Here is an 18,128-nt window from a genome sequence, read left to right as displayed (position 1 = left end):
CTTACTATCGTGATACCAAATGCCAGTTATGATTTTCCCAAGTTTTGTTTTGCAAGTTGTTTTGTCTTTCTATTTCAAGTCAGAAGTTAATTGTCATATATAAGAATTCACCTAAATTTTTTTTCATTAAAAGTTCTATTTCCTGTTGTAAGGGATTGCTAACACAAAGAGAGCTTAAAAATAGGCTATTTCCTGAAAAGGGACTGTAATGGCCACAGGTTAGCTCCTGCCCCAGTCATATGCTTCCATGTGTATTCAGGACTGTGCCCATCAAACTAGGCTACTGCAGCCCGTGATCATTTCCCAGGGCAGCACACTGTAGGACAGGACTTACCTGGCTTTTCGTTCACAGTTTTCACAGCTCACTCTAAACTTTTCTGGGCCTTCTCAAACTCAGTGAACACTGATTTCCAATGTATCACCTTGAGTCTTAGCAAGCTTTGATGCTTATAAAATATTCTGTATTCACAAAGACCTCTGTGAAAAATAGTATGTGTTGTCCCCATTCCCACAGATAAATAAAAAGCAGCAGCCATACCAACTCTTCTAGTGTTATCCAATCCTGCAAAGATGAACCCATGAGGAATATAATTCATTTCTATTTATTAATTATATTATATAAAGCATATTTCTTAGCACAGATTATTATTTATGTTGTTTATAGCTGTAATATTTATATTATAAAGCTCCAGGCATGTCTGTCTGTTTTCTTCTGCAGTCTTTATTATAAATACAGCCTTATTAAATTTATGCATTCAAATATCCTAATGAAAAAAACTCTTTGGATTATTCTAACAATTCTCAAGTAATTTAAATATAATTTTATATAGTCGAAATTTGAGGGCATTGGATTTTTGCCTGGAATTTATAGATGTTAAGCTTCATAGCTGATGCAGCTTTGCCCACACCTTAGAACACCAGGAATCCCAGACAAAAGGCTGCCTACTGTACCAGTGCAGACCTGCACCATGGAGTCATTGGAATTATCTCATAAATACACTGCATACGTGCAGCAAATGAGATCTACACATATAAACTGCTGCACCTGTACAGTAACACTGGCATTTAACACGTTACTGCAGTAACACAGAACAGTGGTTCTGTGAACCCACTGCACACAGATTTTGCTACTCCTGTACCGAATGCCTGTTACAAGAATCAAATTCAGAAACTCAGCATCCCTATTTTTGACAAATGCATCCTCCAGATTTGATTTGACTTTATTCTAGTTGTGAGTATCATCTCCCAAGTTTATTTAAAGATCTGTGCAACTTCACCTACTGGCACAGGTTAACCTGTTTTTTCAGGGTGCTTTTCCATATTGCCAGTAGCTCCCACTGCTCTGAGCTGTGGGACCAGTACCTCAGCTCTCTCAAATGTCATGCATTTCCTAAAGCGTTTTGGTTTCCATAGATATATGTGCTTGGGTCATTAGTTTGTAAGTGCTCAGTGATCTCAGCAACTCTCTTTGTGTGTGTGTGTGTGTGCAATATTTTCTTTCAGCATGCGGTTGTTTTTGTTTCTGGAGTGCTTATCACCATAACAACCCTCCCCCCTCCCGAATGATCTGTTACTACACTCCCTTGATTTATGTATGTGTTCTACATCCAAAAGGCCTTGTATGCAGGATGTAAAGGTCAGGTAAATAGTCTTTTAGAGTTCTATCTTGTCAATGAACTGTCTAAAAAATTAGTCACTTGTTACGTCAACTAAAAATACAAAATCCCAGTGGGGTGTGGCAGCTGTTTGCCATATCCATGAGATTTAAGCATTAATCATCCCATTCAGGTCAATTAGTCTTCCCTAGTACTCAGTCATGCACATTTTTGATTGCTCATAACTCCCCCTGAGAAAAGGGCCAAGTGTGCTCAGATTCTTCTGAACTGCTCTCTCTTCTCCCGGGTCAGATTAGAAGGAGCAACAATGCAGCCTGAAGCTCACTGGAGATGTTCAAGTGATTTTAGTGAGCACAGATTTAGGTTGCAGCTTAATACAGACTGGTAGGTAAACAGGAATACAAATTTTCTTCCTGTTGAAAGAAGGGCATTACAGAAACCCTGCAATTATCTTCAGAGCATTTAGGAAAATCTAAAAGGAACCAAAATATTTTTCCTATTTATTTACTTAAAATTAAAAGTAATTAAAGAAGGGGAGACATGGAACCAAAACCCAAAAAGAAGCACATGCAAGGCACTAGGATCCAGGGTAGTAAATGAATTTTAAAATTAAGGCATTTAGGGAAGAGGACAGATAAAAAAACAAACAGGAGAATGATGAACCTGTCTTTCCAGAAATCTGAAGCCACAGACTGGTGTAAGACAGGAGTGACTGACTGATTTGCTCTCTTTAAAAATGCCACTAGGACAGGGCTACCATATGGGCCATGCATAATCTGAGGTTAGAAGTGGGACAGTTTCTAATCATGGCAGAAGTGCATCCTTCCACTGAAAATAACAGGCAAGTACACCATCTTTTTTTCACTATTTAAATTTCTTGATCAGTGTAGGAAAGGCACTTGTAACAGTTTTGATAAAAACAGACTTCCCACACCCGAGACCTCCTGCAGACAGTTGTGTATTTAAAACGTTTAGAGTTCTCCCTTAAGCTGTGATGCACTTGAGAGGTTTTGACTTAGCAAAGAACATTCTATGCCTGGCACTTCAATGAAAGTGCACAGACGTTTTACAGTGTATACTGAAGGTTATTTGACTGGAAAATGAAGTTGCTGCCTCCTGGACATGAGGTCTTTAACTTCATTTTAGTGACCTGACACTTTATGGATACTGATATTCACATTAAGAAAAGAAAATAATGGCTTATTTGTTTGATCTTATGAAATTAATCCATGAACCACAAACACCACCAAGTTTCTACAACCATCGGTTAAAACATTTTTAATTAAGCCACCACATTTGAAAGGAGTGTCACATACATTAATATCACTTGAAAGTAATTAATAACTATTTGCAATAGCTTTCTCTGGAACATCTTAATTGTGTAACATGCTGGTTATGCTTCTACCCCTCCCAGTATATTCAGAGCCAAGTTTATTTTACATTTGTGCTTTTTTGACAAGTTATGCCAATGCTTATAAAAAAGCATACAGAAGACTTAAATTTTGCTAAATCCAATTACCATATTACCAATACCATCTTCCCTGTCACTAGAAAAAGTGTCCATTTTTTTACTTTTCCTCCTTTTCAGCTTTAGTTGTGCAAGGATTTTCCTATCTTGAGATTCTCTGCTGTGTTTTGAATTCACTAGAAGTAGGTACTATCATTACTTATGATACAAGTAAGTCTACACAGTATTCCCACCAGCCAGTACTGTACAGAAAAGGGGGGAAAAAATTAAAAGGACATGTTTATCACAGAACTCTCTTATTCAGCAAGAATCATAAATACAACTGATTGTATATGCCACAACTGAGCTCGTAACACAATTATGAAGTCTGCAGACATTTGTGCTCTGTAAAGTTATAAAATACAGGCCTAAAAGGGACCTTCAGGAATCACCTGGCCTCTCTAAAACAAGATCACATGCATTATCAAATTGAAAAAGGTGTTACAAAATGGAAAGCTATACAATATATAATACAAGAAATACAGGGCACTGCAAAAGATTAGTTGTAAATTACTTTAGCTTTACAGTCTGTTGGTTACTGCTTTTTAAGTTCTATTTTGTACATGTGCATGAATACACATACCCACACACCCTCTCCTAAGTACCAGGTTCATGAGAGTAAGAAGTAACAGAGTAACATGCAGCATTTGCTTTCCACCCCACCTGTACCCTCCTCAGTCTGTCTCTGCTAAAGCTACTTCTCCCATAGCTGGAAGAGGAGTTCAAAAAATGAACTTCCTTCTTCCCCAGCTGAACAAAGCCCTGACAAAGATTATAGACCATAATTAAAGCTGCTGTAAGATGCTGCAGGTCCATGGCCAACACAGACACAGCTACGCCTTGCTGGAATACTTAGTTGGAATTGCTGGCTACAGAAACACAAATGAGGAGCCAGCCAGATTACTCCAAAACAGGTGTCTGTATGAAGTTTGCATATGTAAATTGCTCACAGAACTGCCTTTCTATTTCTACCTGTTACCCCTACTCATTCACAAAGCAGCCCCAAGTTTACTAAACTCTGAGGTACCTACAGTGTTAGAAACTTTCGGAGGTTTTTAAACACCTTCTGCAAAGGCTTCCCTCCAAAGCACACTGATAATTAAAACACTGCAGCTTTACAAAGGTAGACAAATAGAATGGTTTATGTTTCTGCTCAACGATACTTTCTAAATCAGCATCCCTCAAATACCATGTAAAAATGTGTGTAGTTTAACATCTGAATCTATAACAACATAAATATGTGATTCCATCACAAGTCCTGCTGTGGCCACAAACCCACCAATGTTACGTTAGCCACTGTTATGCTATACACACCAGCTCCATGCTTTGGAAGAGACCTTGTCCAACAGCAGCAATTGGTGAAAAATAAATTTTAATTTTATTTTCCCCTTAATTCAAATAGCTAGTAGTCAACAACAGTCCAGTAACAGGAATGAGAAAAGATTTTTAGGCAGCAGGTGACTGTGATAGTTTCAGGGAAGTTCTTTCCTTGGGACTGACTTTGACAGAAGAAAAAGCCTTCTTTGGAAGGCTGTGTTTTTTCCTAGGTCCATTGAAAGCAATTTTGTCAGAGGTGGAAAAAACCAACCCATCTCGCAGGACCCGCTAATGGGTTGTTTAAAATACTTTTAATCCTTTTCCTTTCTACACTTGAAACACTATCATCTTTATTCATAGCAAATGTTTGAATAAAATAAGGATGAGTCAATTAATTGGGAGGGGAAGGAGCAAGAAAACCACTTAAACTGAATTGACATGAGAATATGTAAATAATACTTCAGGTAAAAACTATTTGGTTTAAGACGCCAATGTTTTTCCTAATTTATTGCCAGATATATTGGAACAAATACTCTGGCAAAATAAGGTGAGTTTTTTCACTCTCCTACAATCACACCAAATGTACATCAGAGGTGCTTCTCTGTTTTGATAGTTGACTGTACTTGGACTTAATCTTTCAATTTAAGTATGGTGCTCTCTCTGGGGAGGAGTAGTAATAGGTAGGCTTGATGTTTCCCAGGACTTCATCTTCCCAGTTGGGGAGGCAGCAGAAGAAGAAAGCACAACCTATTACGACAACAGTGCTGGCCCAGCCAAAGCCATAGGCCCAGCTGAACATGTTATCTCCAGTCAGTGGAATTTCTTCTGTGAATTTCACAGGGTAAATGACCAAGCCAATGATCTGGAATACAGCTAGAGAGAGAAAAGAAAGAAAATCAGGAGTAAGTTACAGCGAACATATTACAGTTCCCACTAAAAAAAGGTACCTGGAGATAAGTGCATACCTAAGATATGTAAGGATTAGCTTCAGACCTGCGATCAAATCTGCATTGTTACAGAGGTGCGTGACTTCTGTCCCAGGCACATCACCACGCCTACGCGGCTGTAGCAGCTGCAGTTGCCACTGCCAGGTTGCTGAGGCACATACCTGCATGCTGTGACCAGCCCTGTCCCACAGCCAGCAGCAGGAACCCTGCCGAGCCAGTTCCTCCCAGAACCCCGTTCCTCCTCCCCCATCAGAAAGGTGGGAAGCACCCGGGGCTCTCAGCTCTTAAGTCTTAGCATGTGAAATACAGGGTCAAAGGTGCTGGGTGTCCCCACAGAGTGCTTTTGGGAAAGTGAGAACTGACAAAGGCCACTGGAGCTTTCTTAACCATTATGCTCTCAGAGGGTAAATCAACCTTCCCTTGTTTCCCATGAAAATGAGTCATAAACCAGACAACGACGGCTAATTTTGTAAGGGAGGCTCCATCTAACATGTTTTTCTGCTGATGCCAGTTTCACATCTAAAATAATCTTTTCTTTGTGCCCAGCCTTACCAACAACAAAGAGCAGGCCTCCAATTCCTCGCACAAAGTTGAAGCGGAGGATCTCGATTGAGAACGCGATGACTGCAAGGGCAAAACAGATGACCAGGATCACAAAGCCAACGAGGTATGTGGCAGCTGCTGCTCTCCCCCATCCTTGAAGAGAAAACAAGATGTTACACACAGCAGTACTCTCCTGTAGGTCATTGCAGCTCTTTGGTTTTCTTTAATCATTTTGTATTGAAATGGTTTTCTGTAAGAAGCACGTCCTTACATCAAAGCAGTACTGAATGCCTGCAAAGTACACAGCAGCAGAGCAGGGAGGCACCATCATTGCTGGAGCAGCACAGGACTCCCAGCCTGCTAACTTGTCTTGCTGAAAAGCGGGATAGAGCGCAGCACAGAACAGAGATAACACATATCTGTAAGACACCCACAGACATCTGAGCAGATAGGGCACACAACTGCTGACAGTGCCCTTTATCATTACAGTTCCTGTTCAATATGCAAGTTTACAAAACCACTTCCATGCACAGGGAAGTGTGAAAGCAGACAAGAGGGTACCACCACAGGAGATAACTGCTGGAAAATAACAGTGCTGTCTGCACAAAACTTCTGGTTGTTTGTGACAAGAATACTGCATGTGGAGCAAAATCAGCACGACCAAAAAGAAACTTGGAATAGCTGAAAAGATGACAAAAAGAAAGGTCTTGAAAATAAGTATCTATTCACAGCTAAAATGTAGCATGTGGAGGAGAAACAATAAAATCTGAGTTAAAAGTTGATGAGCCCTCTTTGAATCATTACTTCGACATTTGCTGGAACAGGGTGTATCAAGCTGCTTAGTATCAAGCTACTGCACGCTGGAGAGGCTCAGGCACGAAGCAAGTGGCTGTATTCCTACAGAGCAGCACCAGCATCCAGAACTCACCCACCATAGCCCAGGGCCAAGGCAACAATGGCAGGAAAACCTCCTAGAAAAACAGCCAGCAATTCTACCTTGGCAGTAACACGGCCTTGTGAAAAGGCCCTCACACACCTTGTCCTCTTCAGAAACCAAGTAATTTAGGTGAGCCCAGTGCAAACAACTACAAGCGAAGGTGTTCCTGCCCTGGAGGCAGGATACCTGCCTACAGGGGCCAAACCATACTGGCTAGTGCTTTGTTTTCCAGTCAGCTGTCATCACAGTTCAATTCCCACATCTACATATTGTGGGTTTCTACTTTCACACACTTAGACAGAGGCAGGGCCGGATCCTGAGCTCCCTCTAATGTAGGAAAATAAAGAGGCCAGTGAGATCTAGGTCAGAACACTTTAAAAAAGTTCTCTTTCATCATAGCTGTCCATTCCAACACAGCTGAAGTGACTTTGGAGGTATCCTGCTTTCATTGTAGACTCCATTCTTTCTCTGCAATTTGCTATCTGAAAGCAAAGCATTGTTTTACAGCTATTTTAAATAGATCTGTTTGAACTGGTTTCTTTCTCCCCTAATCCAACAACAAAAGTAAAATGCAGCAGGTATCCATCAGCCAAATCTCTGCCCAAAACTCCCAGCCACTACCACTGCCACCTGAAGACAATAAAGCTGACATAGAAAAGATAAGAAAAAGGTTTTTCTTTCCCCTCTCCCTTCCTGGAGCTACTCAAGACAGTAAATTAGTTCTCCTTCAGCTAGTTGTGCATGTTTCATACCCCTTCCCTAAGGGAATGCTGAGGGGAAGAACAGGGAGGAGACCTGATGAGTGTCTAGAGATTAGAGCTACGTCAGTGGTTTGATAAAATCTTTTCATACAGAACAGTGTCTGACTTACAGGTATTGAATATTGTCTCCACAACAGGATTACTTTAGTGATAACTAATATAAAGGGATATGTAAGATATGTAACCATTACACACAGCCAGCCCAGGAAAACCAATTCAGACTAGATGATCTAGGCAAGCTATTTATCAATATTTGCCCTATTAAGAAGAAAAAAAAGCACAACAAGAAGGAACACTTAGTTATCATAGCATATTCCCTTTCAGATGCATTATTTATGCTGACAAGGTGTAGGAAGACAAATGTGGCATCTGTTTGATAAAATTTAGGTTGTAAATTCAAATACACCTTCATGTTAGGCACCTTGAGGTTTGGTGTAACACAAACACAACTGGAAGAGTACAAGGCAGAATGCCCACAGTGCTCTCTCTGACATTTTTATATCATCTGTACTGTCCTTACAAGTGTGATAAGCTTTTGGATACAGGTCAGCCCTGGCTCTGCTCACAATGATTTATTTTCTTGTCTCTGGCAATAAGAAAATGACAACACATACTGCTGCAGGAGATATCTTGTCAGGAAGATTAATATCAAGCCCAGCTTTGCTTCAGGTCTTCAGAAGCAAGGAAGCAGTAGGCACCATCGTTATGAAACTCAGTGAGTTTTGTGCTTATGTGTGACAGAGCTCTGTGTTGGTGACCTGGCACCTTCTCTCTTTCTCCTGCTGGATTATCTTTTCCAACAGCATTTAGCAGCAGGTTGATGCTGACAAGACCTGATAAGACTGAGTCATAGGTGCTGGCCACAGGACTAGATGGGTGTGCTCTGGGCTGGATGAGTGTAGTCAGCCATTGAACTATCAGCCAGCCATTTGATCCCCTGTGGGAATCACAAGAAAAGCAGCAAAAACCTCTGGACTTACGGTTAATTTTTGAGATTTCTCTTACATCGTGTGTATATAAAAGTCTTCTAATAAGTGACTGATGGGAGAGATCAGGGTGGGAGGGTGCACCTTCCCAGAGCATAGGTTGCAGCCCTGGGATGTTCCTCATCCACATGACCTGTGGCCAACCCCACCGACAGGGAGAGTTTTCAGCAGAGGGGCTGCTGCAGGGCTAAGACTGAAATTGGTTTTTCTCCATGCAGGATTCCCCTCACCCCAATATCTGTCAAGTCAGGTTTTCCCAGCTCCTTTTCCTCCTAAAGGCTTCTGAGAACTGATTGAGTCCCCACAGGCACCCAGCTCTCCTGTCTTTCTGATCTTCCCCCTACAGCTCCCAGCTGCCAGGAGGGGAGAGGTGCAGGTTTACCTTCTCACTGTTTGCTGCCATAAGAGCTGGAGAGACCTGCTCACAGTCAGAGAATGACAGATTAGCCCCAGTTTCTACCTGGTTTGTGCTCAAAAGTACCTTGTACTCCTAAGATATTTAGCCAGAATTTAAGCTTTCCCATAAAAATAGAAAATTCTCAGATCCATTCATTTGGCAGAGAGAGTATTTCTTAGGCAAAATAAACATAAAGATGATGTCTGTTTATGAAATCAACCAAGAACACCACAGTTATTTGGAGCTGCCTAAATAGGAGGGCAGAAGAATAGGAGAGCAGAAAAGCAGAGAAATAGCTGGGGGTATTAGTGTTTCCAGGTCAGCTTGGCCTCAAAGAATAGTCAAGTTCTTTGCATCTAATCAGCAGAAAAGTATTTATCAATTAGGTGGTGTTGAAAGAACATTAAAAAAACAACTGTTCAGAAGCTGAAGGTCTATAATTATTAGGAAGGATTAAGAGTTTTATTACATAGTATTACATTACATTAATGATTACTATGGAAAGGAACTAAGGTGCAAATGTTATCATGCAAATAACTAGGAGGGGTCATGATTACTTAATGTTAATGATGAGCACCAGTAATATGATGAAATTAAAAGAAAGCAAGCAACAGTGCCTTAGTGTTATGTGTATTTCCTGATTTCATTTGGCCATGCCTCAGCCTCACCAGGGAGGAGATGGAATCTCTACAGGCTAAGATATTTAAATCTAGATTTCTCTTTAGAAATCAATAACAGAGCAGTGAAAATAGTCTAGCAGGAAGATTAGCTGCTACGGGATTTGAAGTAACAAGACTCTCATCTTTGTTCATTCACTTCCAGAAGCTGAAGCTACTTCATTAGCTTGTGAATAAATGGAATCTTAGGGTATTTTTTATCATTACCAGCATAGATGGGGCAGTTTTACACTGTATCTGTAATATTTTTCTGTATATAAATGGCAGTAGCAATCCTTGTTTGGTCTCAAGAGCCCATTACACAGAATATCCAAAAATATCTCCCTTTTTTGATGTAATAAAGGAGTAGTGGACTGTGAGCAAAAGAGCACTGTCAGCCCTACTTTCTTGCTCAGATAATGTGCAAACTTCCATGGTAGCATGACTGGTGAGAGGAAGCTATGAACATACCCACCACAAGTAGAGAAGAGCCTAGAATTGAAGGATTTCTGGGAGGGCAGGTTGGAAATCAATACTGGAAATCACTACTCTGTTTTGGCTTTAGGAGTGCAAGAAAAGCAATCGCTACACTACCAAAATATTAAATACAAGCCCTCTAGTACAAACTTGGCTTCAGCTGAGAGCTGAGGAAAGACACAATCCTATACATTTCCAACTTTTAAAGTCTCTGGATTGTTAGCAGCAAAGTGTGCCTGCCCAGGAGCCAGCAAAGTGCCCTGGCAGAGACACCAGCCTCACCTGTTCACTGGGATCTCTTACCGGGAAGTTGCAGTGTTTTCTGGGTGTAGGCAGGGACACTGACTGCTACACCTCTCCCATTAGCATTTCCCAAGTGCCTGCACTTGGCTGACACTATAAACAATGTTTGTACTGAATGCATCCCGGCATTGTAAATCAGGCAAAAGTGTGCCTGAGAAGAGGTGTATTGAAAAGGTAAGCATACACTTAGCATTCCTCCTTTATTTACCTGGCCCCTCAGTGAAGTCTCCACATGCACTCAATTTCACCAATAATCTGTGGTATCAAAGTCCATGCCTCTAGGGACACACGCACAGTGGCACAGCTGCAGTGAAACATGATTCACAAAGGTTGGGCTCCTACTTCTAGGTTCCACCTTTTTTGATTCCTTTTTTTTTTTTTTTCTTTTGGCACTTACTAAGGATCCAGAAGAATGCTTCCCTTTTCCTTTGTTGGCTGGTGTGTACTTAATGAATAACAACTGGCTTAAGAATAGAAGAAAGAGTTAACCTAATGGGGTTACCTTTACTGCACACATACACGCCCATCTTTTACAGTGTTAATTCAAAGCACAGTCACTGGGACCAGTCATTCAGAACCAGGAGGCCACAGCCACCCATAAATATTGCTCCTAAACTTACAACCTCATCACTATAAAGACAATCATCCTCTCCAGTAACACACTGCAAATAATCCTTGGCATAGCTGATGGCTTACTGATATGTTTTAAACACACAGTCAACAGTTAAATCCTGCAATGGTCTACACCAAGTCATCTTGAGTCATATTCTTGTGCAGTACAGCACTTCTGCATTGCAACATTTTGATAATACACAGACGCTGCCAGCCAGGGCACTTCCAAGACACAAACCAGTACAGAGCTCTAAACAAAATCCCCTCCCTGCTTCCCTACCACATGACACCCTACTCTTCGTTTTCCCTTTCACTTCTTCCCTCTCATGTGGCATTTGCAAATGTGCATTAAGGAGCTATGCAGTTTAGGAGACACTCCTATTTGCAAATCTTTGTTTGTCTTTTCCTGCCCCTTCCCCTCATTTAAAATAAGTGACTCGTCTGCTTTTTTTCTTCCTCTTCCTAGTACACATGCCACAGCTCAATTAAGAATTTGTCTAATGGAACATTCTTTTAATGAAGACCCACTCTGAAGTCTTCATTTCATCAGGAGAGGTGCAGGATGGTTAGTGCACAGCAATTATTTTATGCAAAACAGAAGTTATGCATCTCAATTAGTTAACCTTTATTTTCCTGCAGCAGTGCTATAAATGCCTGCTAGGCATTTTTTCCTTTGTAAATGCCCTCACCTATTTTGACACTAATTGCATTAGCATAGAAGAAAAGGAAACAAAACAAATCAAACCTGAACTCATGTGTTACATCCTGTCTCTAGATGTAAATACTATTTGAGTAGACAGTGGCATTGATGTTATGAAAATTTGAAAACAGGCAAATTCGTAAAAATAAGCCAAGGATTTAAGTAAGTTTTGCTTTGTTTAAGCCTTGGCTTAAACAACTGAAGTCAAAGATACTGTTCTTCTCTGTCAGTCTGTTAACTAGAAAAAAAGCCACAGAAAATTACTTCTGCCCCACAATGCTGAGGGCTGACGCAAAGCACACACCCATCAGTACTCAGGGACGTGTGAAGCAGTGTCACTACAGGAGAAAACAAATTCCAGCAGCTGTACTATATTAGCACTTTTTCCCTGTGCAATGCAAGTTGCAGCAACCCTGCACTAGCTTTTCTTCTCTGTCTAATGGGGGAGATGGATATTTTCACCTCACTAGCCAGAATTCTTCCACCTGCAGTAAAGCCCAAAGTCATCACCCGGCTGAGAAACGAAGCCACTTCTCTTGCAATATATTCAGGATTTAGTTTGTGCATGAGTGTTGCAATGAAAAGCTTCTGGAAGTGAGTCTGCTGTGCACAGGCAGCAAGGGACCTGCGCAGGGAAACAGTCCCAGCTCTCCCAGTTGAAACACACCCTTCCAGCCCCCCAGTCCCTAAAGAACCCTCATCCAGGATCTTAAGGCGGGTCTGCTTACTTGTCCAGAAATATTTTGTTTGAGGGAAAAGCAGATGTAATCAGACCCACGTGTTCTAGCAATAAAACAAAGTCCCCCAAAAGATCTAGAAACTGAGAGTGTGCAGTAAGAATATTACAGTGGCGATGCCAGATACAGAAGCAGCTAAGCAAGTTAAAACAGACGCACACTTATCCCTGATTTAGGCCCCAGTGCAACAGAAAGCTACAAAGGAGAGAGCATTTTTTTTTTCTGCCTGCAAACCCACATCAGACTATTTTAAGCTGCAGATCAGGAGGCATTTTAACAGCTGCACTCCCTTGGCCAGGAGGGCTAAATTAAGGTGCTCTCTCCCTGCGAAGGGTCGGGGAAATACCATTTTACTACTGTCTAGGTGTGGTTCTGCATAGGACACCCTGCAAGAAGGTTTCCACACTTGCCATCCGACCAGGGAGGCGAGCGGCACAGGGAGGGAGCTGCCTGGTGCCAGGTAAGGCTGTGCGACGGCAGCCCGACGAGAGTTGAGGGGAAGCAAATACACGGACTTGGAGCCAGTTGCTATCTTACTTTGGTTGTACGATAACTTTAGAAAAAACCCAAAATATCAACACCCCGGCTTCTCAGTGTTGTACTGATTAAAAAAGATCCCTCTGGAGCAGTCTAGTCCCGTGTTTCATTGCTGGTTTAAGTCCCGAAAGAGCATGGATACTGGTTCTGGACGGAAACTCCATCCCAGGAAGCAGCTACTCCACAACGGAGTTAGGGGAGGTCAATGGTCTTGGCACCCACTGCCCCGGGTCCCTCGGAGGGCTTCTCACTCACCGTAGTCCATGAGGGATTCGCAGTTCCAGTTGAGGTCCTCCTCGCCCCGCGTGCAGCTCTCCCACAGCGACGCTTGCTGCACGTAGGGCTCCGACTCGGATTCCAGCCAGCCCCGGCCCGCCAGGGCGATGATGCCCATGATGATGGCCAGGCCCAGCAGCAGGGGCAGGAGCCACCTGCACCTCCAGCAGGCGAGGCCGCACACCACCATTGTGCCCGGCCGGCGGCGCGCCCAGCGAGCCCGGGCGTCGCGGGTGTGGTGCGGCGGGGACGCTCCGCCGGGACGGGAGACTGCGAGTGTGCCGGTCCGAGCGGGGTTTTAAGGCGCCGGGGAGGAGGGAGTCCCACCCACATTCCTCTGAGTAAGCCTGCCGCCGCCGGCCGCCCCGACCGGTGGGGCTGGCGGAGAGCGGCGGAGGGAGCGGGGCCCAGCCCGCTCCGCTCGGCCCGGCCCCCCTCAGCCCCGCTCGGCCCCGGCGCCTCGCTCGGCCCGCCCGGGCTCACCCTCGCACTTCTCCTCTCGCTGTACGCCACCCTCCCGCACCCGCACCCGCACCCGCTCCGCCGTCGTGGCCCAGACACCGCAAAAACGCAAAAAACCTCGCGGTTCTCGGGGTTCCACGAGCCCTGCCTTCCTCATGGGGGCTGGAGATCATCATCGTCCTCTCTGATCACTGGATACTCCGAGCAGCATTGCCCAACATTGATAATACTGATGGTGTTAGCCACTACAAGTACCAAAAGCTTGCAAAAAGTTTCTTTGCAGTTGACAAGAAAAGAGACACCTTAAAGAAAGGTGTCATATGAGGATGGGAATATGACTTTATTAACAAGGAAACCATCATTTGCCTCACATCATGCTTAGCATTAAACAAATGCATGTTTCCTAATGGCTATCTAATGAGTGTTTGCTTGCAATTGTGCTCTGGCTTCCAAGCAGGCTGTGCTGGGCACTGGACAAAGCCCAGCAGTGGTACTCAGAATCCATCTGCCCTGATCTTTTCCCATTCCATGTCTGGAAATGCACTCCAAGATGCAAGATGACCAAAATGAATGCTTCCCCATCACATGGCATGAATGGACACCCAAAATTTTGGTCATAGGAGAAGCACTTCTCCTCACTAAGATCTCCACATATCCCATTGTGTCATCCCATCGCCCAGCACCAAAGCAAACTCATTGTATGAGCAGACACGTGCCCATGACAGGACTAGAAGTGCGTGTGTTTTGGGCACACAACTCACACATGTTTGATTGAGTCTTGGAGCAGCTTCTAGGCCTCAGCAAAGAGGACATCAGGAAGATAAATCTCTGAGATCTGAAAGGCTGAAAACAATAGTGGGTAAGGGGATTACACATGTTTCATGGAGGATGGGAGCATATGAGTTCCTATTGGACTGCATCAAATGGGATTTTGTCACAGCTATGTCACATATAATCAAACAGTGCCCAGTGTCAATTCCTCAAATGATATTCATGGGAGGTGTTCTGTGAGGAGGGATGGTCAACCTCATCTGAGTACTGATTGCTGGTAAATATTAAGGAATAGATTGTGATGCTAAAATCAGAACAATAAGACGATATCACCACAGGCAAGTTGCAAAAACTTCAGGCAGGGTACCAGAAATCACGTGGAGTTTCACCAGCCCTCTCAACATCCTTCTGATGTTCATTCCCACTGTTCAGATTTCATTCCAAATTCATAATAGAGTTGTAAATAAAATTTTCCAGAACTACTTGCAAGCCTATGTCATCAGTATACTGGTTTTGCATAGGGGAGAAGTAATGGCAGAACTGGGCACTATGATCCTCTTTTTGTCACTACAGAAGAACTTCATTTGTGCAGTGCCGAGCAGTGATTTTCCGGTAGTCTCACTGTCAGCACTCAGGTCACCTCAGAAGGTGATGCAGAAAGTAATTTCTTCAGCACAGAAATTGAGAGCTGTTGGAAGGGAAGTGAGGTTAAATTTCATCCATTTTTCAAGAAAAAGAGTAGAAATGCACCACGCAGGAAAGTTCTGTCTTCATTATAAGGTCAAAAGTTAGAGTTCCCTCAGTTCAGACAGTATAGAGCTGGCTCTGATTTTTAGTAATTGCATTACTTGGTTTCCCAAGGCTGTCCTACACCTGGAGTGCCTCAGTGTCCAGGGCCTGCAGTGGCATGATGAGACGCTCTGAGGGCATTAGTGGCTTGTGTGGCCTATCCTGCTGCTCCCAGTGACCCCATGAAGACAGAAATGCCATCTTCTCCTTTCTTTTTAAATACCTGGCTTTTTAACAACTAGGAAATCCAGCTGAACTTAAAAGATAATACACCAAAGATTCCATTCTGTATGAGGGCCTATAACACAGCCAATGAAGTTACCTGCCTTCAGTCCCAATGATACTTGGATCTATAAGCGAAGAGATCTAGCAAACTAATGAACCAGTGCCTCCTGCAGCAAGACAGGCAGCTCCAGCAACATATGCAGCTTTTCTCACCTCTGGGCTCTATAACCCACATCTTCCCAGGGACCAGATGGTAGGAGTCAGCTCTGTGGGGCTGCAATGATCCACACATGAAAAACATGCAGTGCTTTGATTATGAGGAAAAGATGCCCTAATACATAACAAAACAAACAGGAGGTTTGCTTTACTAAACACCAAACCTGCCTGAATGTAGCTGGGCATTCTGGATCAAGCTGCTCTGCCAAACATACGCTATCTTCTGCCGTGAACACAGCAATGTGTTCTGTAGTTATGAACATAAGGACACTTTCCCCAATTTTATCTTTGGCCATGTTAAAAGGAAGCATAAGCTTCTTTGACCACCACTACCCTTACCTTTATTTATTTATTATGCTAATAATAAATTAATTTCATAATCTTTGTGGATCTATAGAAATTTTTTTTCTCTGCAGTGTAACAAGGGATATGCCTCTCTAGCAGGCGGTGCTTTACATGGAGTAAATAATTTACTAGCTAGCAATCATTCACCCAGCTATCAGAGAAAACCAAGTAGCACTGAGTGAAGGTCAGGGATCAGCTCCAGCCCAGACAGGTATGGCTGGCCTCTCACAGGTTTTGAAATATGCCAGCGGGAATCTGCAGGCTGGTTGCTAAGAGTGCATTTGGGTTGAGGGGAGGTGAGTGGGACACACAGTGCCAAGGGCATCCCTCTGCTCTGCAGAGTCCCCTCAGGGATGGGGTACCCTTCCTTTATCCATTTTACCTGGCTATTTTTTTCTAGCCCGTTTACCTTTCAGATCAAAAACAATTCAGAAAAAAAATGTCCACAGACTGAATACCTGTTGTAAATCCAATTATTTTGTAATTCATGGGTGTTGTCCTTCAACAGCGTCTTATGCTTACTTTCCTCCATGTTGGAGTGCCCCAGTTCTACTTAATCTCTCTTCAGGCATCACAGCCACCTAATTAACATCACCTAAACAGGGTAGTCATTCAACCCATAAAAAAGGATAGGCATGGGATGTACTTTGTATAACCCACAACAACCCCTCCATCAGTGTTTCCAGATCAAACTTCAATTTCCTCATGTGTGCTCAAAAGCTGCCATTATGTGAATTTATAAGAAAGCAATTTTTCTGACCAGCTCTTGTCAGTAGCCCTTAGTTGAACTCAGTTTACTTTGGAGACTCCTCTGGGGCTGGCATAGATGAAATAAGCTGACTCTCTGCAACTGATGTTCTGTGGAGCCTGCTTCAAAAGCCTTGTGGAAGTACCAGAGCAACAGTTTGGCCTGCAGAGGTGTGACTAACGCTTTCTCATTCCTGCAAGGGACAACTTGTGTGACTCCATCAGCCTGAGATGACCTAAAATCTCAGAAATAAAAGAGTAGTAAAGAGTCTTCCTTCTGTGCATGCAGTGCTTATGGTTGCCATACAGTCATAAAGGTGTGCTTGCTAACTCCAGTTTCCTGCACTTAGGTTGTGCAAAGGTCTCTCTATTGTCCTGGAGTTGCACTGGGTGAAATTCTGCTTCTAGTGAAGGAAATGGCCAAATCCCAGGTGGAAGGGATTTTACCCCAAAGTTCTCTAAAGGCTCAGGCTCACTTAGACCATGCCCACAGAATAATGAGGGCCTTCTAACAACTAAGTTCTATGTACTTGTTGCTGCAACTTTTCCTCCTTTGCCTCATCCTCTCATTCGCATTTCCAAAATGTAAGAAAGGAAAGCATCAAATAAAGAACTGTGTCATCCTTGACCTCCTTATTGATTTTGATTTTGTTCATAAGCCCTTTTCCAAGGGCTTATGAAACTGACCATCTTCATGTGTGATGTTACAAAGTGATAGCAATTGCCTGGCTAACACTGGAACTATTCCTGCAGGAATGGGAGCTTGGCGCAGTGTGTGAACATTTTTTCCTAGGGTTGCTGTTACTTGAACCACCCCTTCAAGAAAACCCAAGGTACAGTGTGTACTTATGCTTGAGGGGCCAGAGGGTTTCACTGGCGTTTTACTTTGCTTTCTTTTAAGATAAACTTCTGTTTATTCAAGAACTGGAAAGATTTATTAATTCTTGCAGAGCAGCATGCTTGTGTTTATTCTGACTTTTGTATTCACATCTGATAAATCAAGAGAAGATGTGTCTTGGAAAAGATCGTATTTGTGCAATATCAGATACAAAGCTGGAAAACTTTTTTCACTTAAACTCCCCTTGAGACCTGAGATTGCTCCTACGCTGACACTTTTATTCAAGCACAGAGACGCGGGTGTCTGGGGGCGGCGGGGCCGGCGGCGCCTCTGCCGCCAGGGGGCAGGAGGCACCTCGGGAAAGCCGGGATAGGGAATTCGATCCTGGGGCAGGAGACACCTCGGGAAAACTGCGATAGAGGATGC

The 18,128-nt window shown here is 43.1% G+C and overlaps 1 protein-coding gene across 1 annotated transcript; it reads right to left on the bottom strand.

Annotated features, from left to right (window-relative positions):
• Positions 1-2,879: 2,879 nt before the first annotated feature.
• LOC121658959 (p53 apoptosis effector related to PMP22) lies at positions 2,880-13,594 on the bottom strand. Its single transcript, XM_042016598.1, has 3 exons — positions 13,289-13,594; positions 5,940-6,083; positions 2,880-5,313 (listed from the first exon to the last, which is right to left on the bottom strand). The coding sequence occupies exons 1-3, from the start codon at positions 13,497-13,499 to the stop codon at positions 5,078-5,080; spliced, it is 591 nt and encodes a 196-aa protein (XP_041872532.1). The 5' UTR covers positions 13,500-13,594; the 3' UTR covers positions 2,880-5,077.
• Between the last annotated feature and the right edge of the window lie 4,534 nt (positions 13,595-18,128).

This window comes from Corvus kubaryi, unplaced genomic scaffold, assembly GCF_017639235.1.
Source record: "Corvus kubaryi isolate FWS band 111438036 unplaced genomic scaffold, C.kubaryi_AGA036_p1.0 split3-73, whole genome shotgun sequence".
In the NCBI taxonomy this organism is placed as follows: domain Eukaryota; kingdom Metazoa; phylum Chordata; class Aves; order Passeriformes; family Corvidae; genus Corvus; species Corvus kubaryi.
This window is presented reverse-complemented; position numbering and strand designations above follow the sequence as displayed.